Here is a 16,885-nt window from a genome sequence, read left to right on the forward strand (position 1 = left end):
TATTAAATGGTTAACCATTCAAACATTAAACATTTTGCTTATTACATCTTTATTTAATCCTTTTGCTTCCTTTTTGTGTGTTGTATGAAGTAATTGTTGCTTTGAAACAGGGTTTCACTATGCAGCTCTAGTTGGCCTAGAACTCATTATATAGGCTTTGCTGTCCTCAAAGTCACAGAAATCTGCCTGCCTCTGCCCCTGCCTTCCCAAAGTGCTGAGATTAAAGGTGTATACCACAACTCTCTGCTTACAATAGCTTCTTGCATATAAGATATTAGTGAATTAAGGCATATAATTCATGTTTTGGAGACTGCTCTTAATGAGGCGATCTTCTAATGGGTTAAGATGAAAAAGCCAGCCATGGCGGTGCACACCTCTAATCCCAGTGCTAGGGAGGTAGAGGAGTCCCGGGAGCTTGCTGGCCAGCCACTCTTTAAATCAGCTAGGCAGATTCACAAGACACCCTTCTAAAAAGGTGGAGGGCAATGAAGGAAGACATGACCCCAACTTTTGGCATCTCACACAAAGTTGAAATTGAGGACTAGATATATCAGAGGGCATTTTTCATTTACGTTAGAGCATGCATATCGATAAGTTTTTACTTTTCAGTGCTAACAAGTGTTCAGCTACTGAGTTTTATACTTAATATCAAGTCATAATATTTGTAAGTACTAATCAAAGAATGGTTATTAAATACATTTTGTTGGGACTGGGATTTAACAGTTAAGAACACTTGATGCTCTCTCCCTGAGGACCCAATGTAAATACATTAAATACAATGTAAAAATACATTAAAGATAGATTCAAAGACAAAGAAAACCTCCAAATGGTTTACAGTGTATTTAAAAAAAAAAATGTGTAGGCGTGGGAGAGAAAAGAAAAGGGATAAAGTCCATAAAAAAAAAAAGGTGAGGTGTCACATACCTTTAATCCCAACACTTGGAAGGCAAAGGCTATGGATCTCTGTAAACTCAGGGTATGGTGGCACACGCCTTTAATCCCAGCACTTGGTGGGCAGAGGCAGGCAGATCTCTGTGAGTTCAAGGACAACCTGGTCTACAGAGTGAGTTCCAGGACAGCCAAAGATACATAGAGAAACCCTGTCTCAAAAAGCCAAAAATTAAAAATAAAAGAAAATAGAGTTTAAGATAAAGCCACGTAAAGATGGAAAATACACAGAGTCTGGATACTGTATGTTATTATGTTGTCCTAGAATTTTTTGATGGCTGAGGAAGGAGAATTTGATTATGAATACTGCTGGATTAATACAACATATATATTTTGAAAATGCTTTGACTTCAAAATTTAAGCCAAAAGGTGTGTTATTTTGGAGAGAAGATTTTGCTTTTGTTTCCACAGGAAATGAGAGTCTGTGGATTCATGCTGGGTTAAGAAAAATCCGGGTAGATCAAGGAAGATCCCCTGAGAACTCTTCAATAGGAGTCAATGGCCCAGATGATCCAGGGTTTCAGAGAACCTCTGTTGGAGATTCCTCTGAATTCTACATCCAGAACAGTTTAAGTACTGCTAGCTGAGATGATCAAGCCTTATAGAATTTTCCAGTCAGGACTTGACCATAACTCTAAATTTTCTTTAGGTCCCTGTAAGATTATCAGCGTCCCCAGTCAGTAGGAAGTAGCCTGGAAAACTACACCTGCATTCCCAAAAAAGTGGATTATGGATGTTTATCTTTGTTGAATGTGTTGGTTACAAGATGTTATAGATAATGGTCTAGATAAAAAGCTAAGCAAAGGATATTAGATTCAGAGTTCTTATTTTAAAAAAAAAAGTTGGGGGGAAGTGCTATGGAACAGTGATCTTATATCCTGTCACTTGTATTACTTTTAATAAAATGCTGATTGGCCAGTAGCCAGGCAAGAAGTAGAGGCAGGATGATGAGAACAGGAGAATTTTTGGGAGCGGAAAGCCCAGTCTGCACTTGTCACCACCACGTGGATAACACAGACAAAAATTATGGGTTAAGATACAAGAATTAGTAAGAAGCCTGAGCTAATAGGCCAGCCAGTTTATGATTAATGTAGACCTTTGTATTTCTTTGGGACTGGTAGGACAGAAACCTCAGTCAACAAAAACTGTGTTTTTAAAATGAAAATTTACTTCATATCCAAAACAGCCCTGTTCATTTTGTTAGATTATTGCATAGTGGGTTTAATGTTTGTGTGTGTGTGTGTGTGTTGATTAAAATCTAAACCTTAATTTTTAATTGCATAGTTTGAAAACCTAACCATTTAAAATTAGGGGCACAATTGAGAATACTCTATGAAGAATAAATCTTAGGTTATTTTTTCTGAAAACTGCTGATGGACCACACTTCCCAAACTTCTCCATACAGCACCAACAGGACCAAATAACCAAATGTCAGAGAGTATGAGGGACTTCCCACCACATTCTGCTCCCTGGTGCCCAGTCTCTTGGCCATACCATAATGCAAAATGCATTTAGTCCAACTTAAAAGTTCCTAGCCAATGCATATAAAATAAAATGGGATAAATTATTAAAATAAATCCCTAGTTTTTTGTTGTTGTTTTTACAATCTTAACACTCTTTAAAAGTTCAAAGTCTCTTCTGAGACTCAAAGCAATATCTTAACTGCAATTGCGTGTTAAAAGCAAAAAGCAAGTTACTTATTTTCAAATGTAATGACATAGAATTTATAGGGGGCAGGGGGAGAACATGCTGAGAAAATACTGGACCAAAGCAAAGAAACCCAGCAAGGCAAATTCCAAACTGTCTGAGAGTGACTCCAGTCTTCAGCTTTCCTCCCTGCCTCTCCCTTGGACTGGCTTTGCTCTCTGTTTAGCTTTACTTGGCAGGTATTCCATATTTCTGACACCTTCAGCATTTGAAGATCTCTAACACAACTAGGCCTTCACTTCCACAGTTTCATGCAATGCCCTCTCAGGTTCCATGATGAAATCCCCTACCACACTCAGTAGTTCTCTGAAGCTTCAGAAGGTTCTGTGGCTCCATTTAGTCTTACGTCTTTCATGACTCTAAAGCCAGCATCATGTACATGGTACTGCCAAGTTCAGCCATCAACTTGAGATGAACTTTGACCTCCTAGAATCATATTTGTAGAAGCTTTTGTTTGTTGTTGTTCATAGGACTAAACAACAGAAAACTGGCTTGTAATCTTTTACAAGTTAGATATTTAACTGTTAAGATCTTGCCAGGGGCACCTGAAGGCATAAGTCACAAACAATCCCATACCAGTTTGGAATTATGATTAATAGAATGGTTATTTATTCAAAGGGAAAAGCTTACAGATTACCGTCCCGGACAACAGCCCCTCTGCGCAATCAGGAAGGGAGTCTAGGAGCTGGAAGCGAAGCCAGATGCCGGAGAGAGAATGGAGGACAGCTGCTGCTTTTTTAAAGAGAGAGAGACCACGCCCCAGTGGGCTGGTATCTCAGCGGCTATTGGCTAAAGGAGCAGAAGGAGCTCCTGCAGCACCTCCCCCTTTTGCTTAAGTAAAAAAGTTCTAAGCCTACTACGAAATTATATACAATAAGAACAGATATCCTATTCTAACTAGCTTAAGTCTTGTATAATAACTTGGCCAAGTCATGAGAGGAAAGCAACTACATTTATATAATCTTCAACCCCATCGGAAGATCTGAGAAGGGAAATAATGTTACCTGAGTAATTAGGAAGTGCAATCAAATAACTTCCAGAACATGCAACAAATCACAGAGACAACTGGCTACCTGGGCAAACACCCAAAGTCACGTTTGCAGCGTTGAAGCAACCAACTTTGGCTAAGGCCTAACGTAACTGACATACCATTTTCAAAGGCAAGAAACTTTTCAAAACTATCTTACCCTGTCTTGGCAGGATATGACAGTCCTGTTTTATCCATTTCCGGATACTCTGTATCTCTGTCAGTAGTTGAGGTATGGGCATTTCTTTACCCAGTAGAGCATGAGACTCTTAATCTCAGGGTCGTGGGTTCGGGCCCCACGTTGGGCGCCATTTGTAATAAGAGAGGTGGGCCACGTTCCCACTGCCCAGCTCCCGGATCTCCGGCTCGTTTACACCCGAAATAATTACATGGAAACTGTATTCTTTAAAACAATGCCTGGCCCATTATATCTAGCCTCTCATTGGCTAACTCTTACATATTTATTTAACCCATTTCTAATAATCTGTGTCTCACCACGAGGTTGTAGCTTACCGGGAAAGATTTAGCATGTCTGACCTGGCAGCTTCATGGTGGGCAGCTCTCTGCCTCTGCTTCTTTCTCCCAGCATTTTGTTCTGTCTATTCCGCCTATATAAACTGCTGTCCTATCAAAGGCCAAGGCAGTCTCTTTATTAACTAATGAAAGTAACACATAGACAGATGACCCTCCTACATCAGACACCTATAGTGGTTTGAATGAGAATGACCCCCATAGGTGCATAAATTGGAATGTTCGGTGTGTTTTGTGATTTGGAGTGTTTTGTTTTGCTTTTCCAGATAGGACTGTGAAGCAGTCCCGACTGTCCTGGAACTCACTCTGTAGACCAGGCTGCTCTAGAACTCAAAGAAATCCACCTTCCTCTGCCTTTCAAGTACTGGGATTAAAGGCGTGTGCCACCACCACCCAGCTGAATGTTTGATTTCAAACTGCCTCGTAGTTTTTTCTTTCTTTCTGTGTCATGCTTATGGATCAGATGTAAGCTTTCAGCTACTCCTCCAACACTTTGCATACCTGCCTGCTGCCATGCTCCCCTCCCCCTCCCCCAATGGTGACCGTAAATTCTACTGTCCTATGGGACTGTGAGTGCCAAATTAAATGCTTGCTTTAGTGTTCTTTATATTTTCAAACTTATATTTTGTTTGCTTTAACAAATAAAGCTTGTCTGAAGATAAGAACAAAGCTAAGCCACTAGAGGCCAGGCAATGGTGGGGCACACCTTTAATCCCAGAACTCAGGAGACAGAGGCAGGCGGATTTCTGTTTTTTTTTTTTCAAAGCCACCCTGCCTACATGAAATTAATCCAGTCTAAAAGAGAAACTGCTCACACAAAGGTGATCCCAGCACTTGGGATCAGGAGTCTTTAATCCCAGCATTAAGCAGGTGTAGACAGGAGCTCAGTGCAGTGTGAAGAAGCAGTCTGAGAACGCATTCTGAGAACAGGATCAACCCTTTGGTCTGAGCATTGGTAAGAACTCTAGTGACTGGCCACTCTTCTTCCTTCGACTTTCACTCCCTAACAACTGACTTTGAGTTTTATTATTAAGAATAATTAGAATTCATGCTATGTAGGTGGAAGCTACTTGTCAGTTCTCAGCCGCCCAGACTTGAAATGATCACACTCAAGCTATATTTGCAATATTGTTTGGCCAATAGCTTAAACGTATTTCTAGCTAGCTCTTAACATCTTAATTTAACCCAATCCTTCTTTTTTTTATTATCGATTTTTTTATTGAGCTCTACATTTTTCTCTGCTCCCCTTCCTACATTCCCCTTCTCTTCAGCCCTCTCCCATGGTCCCCATGCTCCCAATTTACTCAGATCTTGTCTTTTTCTACTTCCCATGTAGATTAGATCTGTATATGTATCTCTTAGGGTCTTCATTGTTGTCTAGGTTCTCTGGGATTGTAACTTGTGGGCTGGTTTTCTTTGCTTTATGTTTTAAAACCACTTAATGGGTGAGTACATGTGAAAACTGTCTTTCTGTGTCTGGGTTACTTCACTCAAAACGATGTTTTTTACCTCTATCCATTTGCCTTCAAAATTCAAGGTGTCTTTTTTTTTTCAGCTGTGTAGTACTCCACTGTGTAAATGTACCACATTTTCCTTATCCATTCTTTGGTTGAGGGGCATTTAGGTTGTTTCCATATCCTGGCTATGACAAAAAAAATGCTGCTATGAACATAGTTGAGCACATGTCCTTGTGGCACAATTGAGCATCCTTTGGATGTATACCCAAAAGTGGTACTACTGGGTCTTGAGTAAGGTTGTTTCCTAATTTTTTGAGAAATCACCACACTGAAATCCAAAGGAGCTGTGCCAGCTTGCACTCCCACCAGCAATGCAGGAGTGATCCCTTTACCCCACAACCTCTCCAATATAAGTTGTCATCAGTGTTTTTGATCTTGGCTATTCTTACAGGTATAAGATAGAATCTCAGAGTTGTTTTGATTTGCATTTCTCTGATGACTAAGGATGTTGAACATTCTTAAGTGTCTTTTAGCCATTTTAGAGTCCCCTTTTGAGAGTTCTCTGTTTAGGTCTGTACTCCATTTTTTTTTTATTTGGATTATTTGTTCTTTAATGACCAATTTCTTGAGTTCTTTGTATATTTTGGAGATCAGACCTCTGTCTGATGTGGGGTTAGTGAAGATCTTTTCCCATTCTGTAGGCTGCCATTTTGTTTTGTTGACTGTGTCCTTTGCTTTACAGAAGCTTTTCAGTTTCAGGAGGTCCCATTGTTTCTCTTAGTGTTTGTGCTGCTGGGGTTATGTTTGGGAAGTGGTCTCCCGTGCCAATGCATTCGAGTGTACTTTCTACTTTCTCTTCTGTAATTATGGTTCAGTGTGGCTGACTTTATGATGAGGTCTTCATCCACTTGGACTTGAGTTTTGTGCATGATGATAGATATGGGTCTATTTTCATTCTTCTACATGTTGATATCCAGTTATGCCAACACCACTTGTTAAAAAAAGAAAAATCTTTTTGGTATTTTTTGCTTCCTTGTCAAAAATCAGGTGTTCTAAGATGTTTGAATTAATATCCGGGTCTTGGATTCTGTTCCATTGGTCCTCCTGTCTGTTCTTATGCCAATATCAGGATGTTTTCAGTACTGTAGCTCTGTATTAGAGTTTGAGGTCAGGGATTGTGATGCCTCCAGAAGTTCTTTTATTGGACAGGATTGTTTTGGCTATCCTGGGTTTTTTGCTTTTCCCTATGAAGTTGAGTACCGTTCTTTCAAGACCTGTGAAGAATTTTGCTAGGATTTTGATGGGCATTGCATTGAATCTGTAGATTTCTTTTGATAAGATTGACATTTTTTACTATGTTAATTCTACCTACCCAGGAGCATGGAAGATCTTTCCACTTTCTGGTGTCTTCTTCAATTTCTTTCTTCAATGATTTAAAGTTCTTGTCATACAAGTCTTCCATTTGTTTGGTTAGAGTTACTCTGAGATATTTATGCTATTTGTGACTATTGTGAAGTAACCCATTCGTTTTATTTTCTATTTTACCTTGAGGCTCATTGGTTTACCATGACTGGGTGGGGCCTGGGTGTCTTTCTCCTCCTGGCAGATTCATAGCTTTCCCTGACTCTGCCTACTCTCTCTCTATATATTTTCCAACCTTACTATTCTTCGAAAAAATATAGTCATATGATCATGTTCTTCATCACAGTAGTCCGTCCATTTCCTGGTAGCAGAGTCTTTATTTGTAATTATTCTGTTTTATATTATGACAAAGCACTATGCCTAAAGTAATAATAGAAGGGTTTATTTGGGCTTACAGTTTCAAAGTTTATAAGAGTTATTACTGTTACCGTTGGGAAACATGGCAGGAGGCAGGCGTGATAGCAGGAACAGCTGACAGCTCAGGGTCTACATCTTGAACCACAAACAGGGAACAGAGGAACAAACTAGAAATGGTGCAAATGTTGGAACTCTCAAAGCCCACCTCCAATTCCATAGAGAGATAGGCCATACTCCCTAAGCTTTCCCAGACACCACCAACTGGGCACCAAGTATTCTAATGCAGAGGCTGTGGGGCACATTTACCATTCAAAGCACCATACATGCAAACATTCACACACAAAACGAAAGTAAGTCTATATGTGCCAAAATAGGGTTAAACCTAAATTTGTTTGAAGGTATTTGCATGCTTTTAATCATTTGACAACCACGTAAGAAAGGGTCGGCATGTAAATTGTTGATGAATAGAATGGCTGACTTTCTGGACTGTAGAAAGTAGATAGTTGGAATATCTACAGTCTAATTCAAGAAGCTTAAGAAGTGTTAGCTAGAGCCTACTAGCTAACACTAATTTAAATTGCTCAGTGTCAGTTTTGATACCAAAGTTTCTCTTCCATTGAGAGTACAAAACTTTAAAGGCGAAACAGATACTTTTTTGATGTATGCTGTCGCTTAAATATGTTTTAGCTGCCAGTTCTTAACTTTTGTTTGTTTCATAGATGCATCTTTTCTAGTATGGTAATGAGAAATCTTTTTTTTTAAACAGGATACATTAATTGTTTGGTCAGAAGCTGAAAATTATGATCTGGCTCTAAGTTTTCAAGAAAAAGCTGGCTGTGATGAGATCTGGGAAAAAATTTGTCAAGTAAGTTTTTTTATATATAAATATTTATAGATATGATTGTACACATTACTTGTTATTTTCTTTTGACGTTAGAAGTGTGTGTTAAACTATGGGAAGGTTATAAGCTAAGATTTTAATACTCTAGCATGATTTTTGTGTGTGTATTTTTCAGGTGCTGGTAATCTGACCCAGATCCTAATTCATACTAAATAAATGCTCTGCCGCCTTTAATCTCAGTACTAGGGAGGCAGAGACAGGGCGGGTCTCTGAATTTCAAGCCAGCCTGGTCTACAAAGTGAGCTCCAAGAAAGCCAGGGCTACACAGAAAAACCCTGTCTGGGAAAAAAACAAAAGAGGTGCTCTGTTACTGAACTGCATCCTTAGTTTTAGACAGTTTTTTATTTGTTGTAACTGATTATTTCACTTTAAATTAGGGGCTACAATATTACTATGTTTAGATTTTTCTTTTTTTAAATATGAACAAGACTGTGAATGTGACTCAGTTGGTAGAGTGCTTCCCTAACATACAGGAGGCCCTGGTTTCAGCTCCTGCTTGGTTAAGTCAAGCATGGTGGCGAGCACTTATAGTCCCAACAATCAGGAGATTAAAGCAAGAGGATCAGAAAACTAAAGTCATCGTCAGCTTCGTAGTAAGCTTGAGGCCATCCTAAGCCTTATGAGACATGTCTCAGAACAGAATTGGGACCAGGGGAATGTGCAGAGTTCCTGTAAAACTCCCTCCACACAGCTCCTGCACTCAACTGCATGCAATGCAGCAAGATTTAGCATCGCATGTTAATATAGAATATTAGTTGCAATTAATAAACTAGTGTTAAATATTATTAACTAAAACTCATGCTCTGTTTAGACCTCAGCAGTTTTTTGATGTCCATTTTCTTTTCCCATGATGCCACCCACATTGCACCACTCTTTTTGTTAACTTCTTAGACTTTTTATCGCTGTGATATTTGATAATTAGAATTTTAAATTGATTGTGTCTTTTTGTTTTTAGTGACAGATCTGTTTCAATGACTGTCTAGTACAGATCTTTATGTCTATCTAATAGGTTGATTTCATTGTTTGACTATTATCATTCTCTCTCACTTGAGCTTTTCTCTATGATTCTGTTTGTTAAAAGTCTCACTCAGTTGCCAGGTTAACCTCAAACCCAGTGATCCTCATGCCTCAGTTTCCCAAGCCTCAGTTCACTGGGATTATTGCATGAACTATTATACCCAGGTCCTTTTGGTGATTCCTAAAATTTTTAAATTGCTTTTCTAGATCTGATCATAATCATTTTTGTTTGACTGTTTTTATTTTGTGCCACATACTTCAAGAAACTAGCCAGGCATATTGATGCAAAGCCATTTTCCTAGCGTTTAGAGCCAAAGGATCAAGAGTTTGTGGTCATCCCAGATGTGTGTGTGTGTGTGTGTGTGTGTGTGTGTGTGTGTGTGTGTGTGTGGCAATATATATACATATATGTGTCTATGTGTAGATACATATACATATGTATATGTGTCTAGATAAAAGGTATGTATGCATGTATGTGTGTGTGTGTGAATGAGTTTGAGACTAGCCTAGAACACATGAGGCCCTATCTCAGAAACACAAGGAAAAATTTAAATGAATCTTCCTATTCCCTATGTAGCCCTGGATCAGCAAATTTTTAGCTGGAAATGGACACTTTCTTTTACATGTTATTTTCTTAGTGAGCATTATTAATATACTTTTTAAATGGCATAACTCTGAAATATAAAAATTCCAGTATAAAGTATTTCATGTATTCATGCAAAATGTACATGGAATAAAATTGAAATTGTTATGCTGTTATTTGTCTTTCTGGTTTTTCTGTCTTTAAACCTGCAGATATTTTTTATGTTGTTTCTTGTGCATTCCCATAAAAACAAGTTGTATTTTTAACATTCTAAAATCTCTGTAAATTAGAATTGAAGGCCTAAAAATAATCTGATGTTGTATGGAGAGTGGTAGCCTCTTGTTTGTTCCAGCCTCCTGGCTAGCTTACACCCGAAATAATAACACAGAAACTGTATTCATTTAAACACTGCCTGGCCCATTATCTCTAGCTTATTATTGGCTAATTCTTACATCTTAATTTAACCCATTTCTCTTAATCTGTGTATCACCACGAGGTCGTGGATTACCTGGAAAGATTCAGCATGTCTGATTCTGGCAGCTCCTTGGCGGTTCAAGTCTGCCCTTCTTTCCAGCATTCAGTTCTGTCTACTCTGCCTACCTAAGTGCTACCCTATCAAAAGGCCAAGGCAGTTTCTTTATTCAACCAATGAAAGCAACACATAGAAGAACCTTTTACACCAATCTGAATTGTTTGCCTTTAATGTATTTTCAGTAAATATTTGCTATTCTGGTCTTAATTTACACTTCAATCTATGAAGTGAAACTTACCTAAGTAAAAACACGCATTAAGTATAAAAATATTAAAATCACAACATTATAAGGATAAGAGAATATGGAGACATTTTATAAAGCTGTTTGGAATATCTTAATGGCATATAAAAGTAACTTAAATGATAAATTTCAAAAATTCAGAAAGAGTATCACCTTTTTTAGAATATAATCTTGGTTTATCTATCTTCTACAATATAGCTGTGCATAGTAATATTTTTCAGTAAATAACATATTACGCTACTAGAGAAGTGGCTCAGAGGTTAAGAGCTTTGACTGCTCTTCCAGGGGTTCTGAGTTCTATTCCCAGCCTCTACATGGTGGCTCACAATCATTCATAATGAGGTCTGATGCCCTCTTCTGGCCTGCAGGCAGAAATACAGGCAGAACGTTGTATATATAATAAATCTTTTTAAAAATAAGATTAGATTATACCTGTTTCTTACCTCAGCCCTTACTGTTTTTTATACGGTTTGGAATATACATGTGTGTATGAAACTTCATGTACTTGTCCTAGAATTGTTTTCAAAGTATTGTGTTTACTTGTGCTTTTGTGTCTTGTATGGGCACAGAGCATGTGTGGAGGAGCACAACTTGGCAGGGGTCTGTTTCCTCTATTCATCCTCTAGCTCTAGGTACCAGAGATTAAACTCAGGTCAACAGGTTCAGCAGCAAGTTCTTTTTTTTACCTGCTGAACTATTTTGCTGACCCTATCCTAGAATTTTACTAAAATTGTCTTACTGTTTTTTATTCAGATAGTTCTGAAGGTTCACAAGACAACTTTTAGGTACAGTAGTTGATTGAAAAGATTCAAGAGAACTCAACAAAGCTGTTTTACATTTAGTTACAATTTATTACTATAGTAGCACATACAGATTAAAAGAAAATGGGGGAAAGCAAATAGGGATAAAGACTAAGGAGAATTCTGTATTTGAGCTTCCAAGCCTCTCTTCTGATAGTCATACAGACAGCACTTAGTTCTCTCAGCTCCAGTGTGTGGTCCATATAACTGTTGTCAACCAGAGCAGCTTACCCAAGTATTTGTGGCCAGGGTTTTTATTAGAGATGAGTCACATGAGGTTGACTGACCCTAGATTCCAGTTCCTCCAGAGGTCAAGGATGCCTCCTAATCCAAGCAACCACCATAAACTACATTGTTAGCATAGGATAATGCATAAACCTAGATCCCCTCTTTAAGATATAGGATTGTAGGTGTATAGGTGTTGCTCCTCAGGAACTGGGCATTGGCCAGACCTTTTTTGGGTAGGTCAATCCCTCGGTCAAAATTCTCTTTCATTGAAGTGATTATATTTAAGGACCAGAGGGCTGGTGATGGCTGGGGGTAAAGGTGATTGCCACAAAGTTGACAACCTAAGTTTGATTCCCCTAGCACACATGGTAGAAGGAAAGAATTAACTTAGACAAGTTATCCTCTGACATACACAGTAAGTCTTCACAAGGAAAAGGTAAAACTATTATTACTGATGATGATTTTATGTGTATTGATGTTGCCTACGTGTGCATCAGTGCATTATGGGCATATGGTGCCACGGAGGACCAGAAGAGGTTGTTGGATCCCTGGGACCATATATTATACAATTATAGATAGTTACGAGACATCATATGGAAATCAAACCTGCATTCTCTGGAAGAGCAGCCAGTACCCTTAACTACTGAGCCATCTCTCCAGCCCTGTAAAGCAAATTTTTCAATGGTCATATTTGACTCAGTATCTGCACTTGCAATGACAAAACAGTAGAGTTACTATGAATGACTAAGGTAGACATGTTAAAACATAAGCCAGTGAAATGGTATTTACTCTGTAAGTGTAATGACCTAAGTTCGATCCCAGAATCCACAGTGAAAGCAGGGAATCAACTCCACAGATCTATTCTTTGACCTCCACAGACACACCAGGCACTGCCCACACCCACTGATTATAATCATAAATAAATATGAAGAAACAACTACACTGTTCTATAAAATTTTGGGATTTTGTTTGTTTTATATCAATTCCATTCCTATTTCCTCCGTGATTTTTTTAAAAATATTTTTTTAAACTAGCAGCATTTTATTTTATTTAAAGATTTATTTATTAATTATGTATTATTGCATGTGTCCCTGCAGGCCAGAAAGAGGGCACCAGATCTTATTACAGATAGTTGTGAGCCACCATGTGGTTCCTGGGAATTGAACTCAGAACCTCTGGAAGAACAGTCAGTGCTCTTAACCTCTGAGCTGTCTCTCCAGCCTTTCCTCCGGGATTTACTGCAGTTTGTACCTCACAGTAGCTGTTCAGACCTGTTCCCGATTTCAGTCTCTGAAACCCCCACATGGTGGATAAGCAGAACTCACTTTTTCATGTTGTCCTCTGACCTCCATGTGTGCTCTGTGACAAACACAGAATGGTATGAAAACAAAACAAAAACCAACAGCAAAAACAGCTATTTAATGCAGAAATTACCCAAGACAGTTTTGGTAGTACACGCCTTTCATCCCAGAAGGCTGAGGCAGGTGAATCTCTAAATTCAAGGTCATCTTGTTCTACCGTCAGAGCTATACAGTGAGACCCTGTCTCCAAAAAAAGACAGGAAAGAAAAAGAAATAATATTGCTAGGTTGAAAGTAGTAACACATACCTTTAGTCCCAGCACTGAGAAAGAAGAGGCAGGTGGATCTCTGTGAATTCGATACTAACCTGCTCTACATAGAAGTTCCAGACCAGCTAGGACTACAGAGAGAAACCCTGTCTCAAGAAAGAAAAAAACAAAGAGACTAGCCAGAGCTTAGCAGATCTAAGTCTTCCCCAGGCCAGTCATTTTCATTTGGCATTACATCCTCAGGAGGCTTCAGTGTAATTTCCCAACATATGGTGATCAGTATTGCAGAATTTAGTACGTAAGAGTTGAGTCAACAGTACCAATGTTGTTTAATTAAAAAGTAAGAGTCACAATCTATTCAGGCATCTGGTATAATCAAGCCAGTATTATTTCTTGCTCTTAGCCTTTGAGGCACATATCATTGGATTTCCCTTACTCCGTAGTCATCTGGTCATTCCTTTGCCTCTGTTGTTATTTCTCCTCTTCACTTGTCTTCTCCCCCACAGTGGGATTACAAACAAGTGTGCCCACCACCATGTCCTGCATTTGTTGGTTTCTGGAGCTCCGGTTGAGGAGTTGAGGTCCTCAGGCTTGTATGGCAAGTGCTTTACCAACTGAGCCACTGCCCATTCCTGAGAATGTCATTTCTTAACTAGACTGGCCTTGAATTTCCTGATTCTTGCCTCCACCTCTCAAGCACTGAGATTACAGGTGTGCTCAGTGTTCATGGTACTTTTACATAAATTCGATGGTCAGTGATTTGATTTCCAGAGTGTTAAACTATTTTGTATTTTAAGATAACCAGCTGTACTTGGGTGTTTTTAGGTTCAAGGTAAGGACCCATCAGTAGAAGTCACACAGGACCTCATTGATGAATCAGAAGAAGAACGATTTGAAGAAATGCCAGAAACTAGTCATCTAATTGACCTGCCCACATGTGAACTCAGTAAACTTGAAGAGATTGCTGACTTAGTTACCTCAGTTCTTTCCTCACCTATCCGTAGGGAAAAGCTGGCTCTGGCCTTGGAAAATGAAGGCTATATCAAAAAACTACTGCAGCTGTTCCAGGCTTGTGAGGACCTAGAAAACACTGAAGGCTTGCACCATCTGTATGAGATTATTAGAGGGATCTTATTCCTAAATAAGGCAACTCTTTTTGAGGTAATGTTTTCTGATGAGTGTATCATGGATGTCGTGGGATGCCTTGAATATGACCCTGCTTTGGCCCAGCCAAAAAGACATAGAGAATTCCTGACCAAAACTGCAAAGTTTAAGGAAGTTATACCAATAACAGACTCGGAACTAAGGCAAAAAATACATCAGACTTACAGGGTACAGTACATTCAGGACATCATTTTGCCTACACCTTCTGTTTTTGAAGAGAATTTTCTTTCTACTCTTACATCTTTTATTTTCTTCAACAAAGTTGAAATAGTCAGCATGTTGCAGGTAAGTAAGTTACTTTTCACAGTTCTATTTTCAGGTGTTGTGTTGTTATTAATTTAAGCCAGTGATAACAGTTTACTTTGTTTACTTTAAATGTTCTATTTAAACATAGAAAGCATGACTGTCTTACGGTTTTTATTTTTTAAGATTTTTAAGTTTTTGTATAAGGTGCTTTTTTATTACATTTATTGTGTTTGTGTATGTGCATGTGTGCTATACTGTGGGGAGGGACATATTTGAGGACAGCTTGTAGGAGTTTCCCACTGATGAAACCCAGACTGGCCTTCAACTTAACAGTGTAGTTAAGAGTGACTCCCAGTTCCTGGAATTACACGCATGTACCACTACTCCTGGTCCTACCTACCAATTGTTCATTATTCTTCAGTAAATGGCATAAGGAAAGTTAAATAACATATTAGATTCCTTTTATAGCAAATGGGATGTGGTGTTTTGTTGGGTTTTTTTATAATTTTATTTGGCTGACCTTGAACTCAGGATTTTCCTCATTTTTCCTGAGCACTGTGATTTCAATCGTGTGACCTGCAGTTCATTTCAGGATGCTGTTTTATACACAGAAAAAAATCAGTATCAGGAAATTGAAAATGTGGCTGTAGTGAAATTTCATTTTTATTTTAATAAATAAAGCTTGCCTGAAGAACGAGAGTAAAACAGTCACACTGATCAGCTACACAGATCAGGCAGTGGTGACACACACCTTTAATCCCAGTAGCTACACTAGTTTACCATAGAATCTGGGCTGTAGGGATGCACACCTTTAATCCCAGCAGAGGAATATAAAATGGGAGGAGACAGGTTTCAGGCTCAGTCTCATTCTGAGGATTTCTGGAGGCAGGATCTCCATTTTCAGACAGAAGGAGAAGAGCGAGCCAGTGACTGACTTCTTTGCTTTTCTGTTCTTCAGGTTGAACCCCAATATCTGTCTCTGGGTTTTTATTAATTGTTCTACATACGGCCATACTCTGGAGTTAATATAAAGGATGTCAAAGTCTCAAATATAGCATCCAAGTGATTGCTTGACTTAAGGGTTTCCAGATCCACAACAGTAAATCATAACATTTTTTTTGTAGTTGAAAAATAATGTCTGGAGACGTAGTTCAGTAGTTGAGAATGCTTACTTACCAGTTCCCAGTACTGTCAAAAATAGGTTAAATAAATTGTGTAAACTAATCTATAACTATTTGCACAATTTTCTTTGTCATTTTACATTTATTTATAATTTTATTTGTGAAATCTATGGTATAAAGCAAAGCTTTAAAGGAATTTTATTTTACTTGTTTGTTTTTTGCTTTTTTTTTTTAAGGTTGGGTCTCACTAGTAGCTTTGGCTGTTTAGAAACTCACCATGTAGGCCAGACTGGCCTTAAACTCAGTGATCCTCTTGTCTCTGCCTTCGTGAGTGCTGGGATTAATGGCTTGTGCTACCATACCAAGAAATTTTCATTTATTTATGATTCATGAGATGCAATTTATGAAATTGTTAATGAAATTTAAACTACCTGATGTTTGTCTGTTTTGTTCTTATTTCTGTTTGTACCACTAAGGATCATTCTCATGGGTTAGAAAAGAACCCTCACACTGAGCTACGTCCCAGCCCTGATTTAGAACCTCTCTCCAGGGGTTTCATTATTTAGAAAAGTAGCCACATGTACTATGATAGTTGTCTTATTAAAACAAAAGCTTTTAAGGCTTACAGAAAAGAAAAAATGATCAAAAGTGATTACTTTCGCGACTTAGAGAAGCAAGGATTTAGGAAAAAGTATCCCAGCTCCAGGCTTTATATTGTCAGTCATTTTCTTCCTAACATATACCCTGAAACATAATGCTTCATAGCTTAAAGAGGTCACAGAAATGATGCTGTAAATTGGGGGAGGGGAAGAGGCTCCTAATGAACATCATTAAGATTGCTTTCATGAATAGTTTCAATGGTTTGGCTGTCACCTCATAAGTGGCAAGTCGTGCAAAGAATTTAAGGGGAAATGTTCTCCTTTGAAAATACTCTGAAAGAGTTTAAAAACCTTTAGCTGGAAAGAATAAAAATTTAATGTGGGAGATCTGTGGAAAGAAACAAAATTTATAAAAGATGTGAACAGGGGAAATAC

At 38.4% G+C, this 16,885-nt stretch overlaps 1 protein-coding gene across 6 annotated transcripts in view; it reads left to right on the forward strand.

The window, feature by feature from the left end:
* Positions 1 to 16,885, forward strand: part of Ppp4r3b (protein phosphatase 4 regulatory subunit 3B) — a 55,415-nt gene that overhangs the window by 8,452 nt on the left and 30,078 nt on the right. For 2 of the 6 annotated variants that reach the window (XM_048427543.3, XM_048427544.3), the window contains exons 3-4: positions 8,216 to 8,314; positions 14,146 to 14,769. In XM_048427543.3, the coding sequence (XP_048283500.2) occupies positions 8,216 to 8,314; positions 14,146 to 14,769 (723 nt within the window). The remainder of the gene's footprint in view (positions 1 to 8,215; positions 8,315 to 14,145; positions 14,770 to 16,885) is intronic. The other 4 variants (XM_085692310.2, XM_048427548.3, XM_048427545.3 and 1 more) reach the window with 3 other exon arrangements.

Source organism: Myodes glareolus, chromosome 8, assembly GCF_982192425.1.
Source record: "Myodes glareolus chromosome 8, mMyoGla1.1, whole genome shotgun sequence".
Lineage (NCBI taxonomy): Eukaryota > Metazoa > Chordata > Mammalia > Rodentia > Cricetidae > Myodes > Myodes glareolus.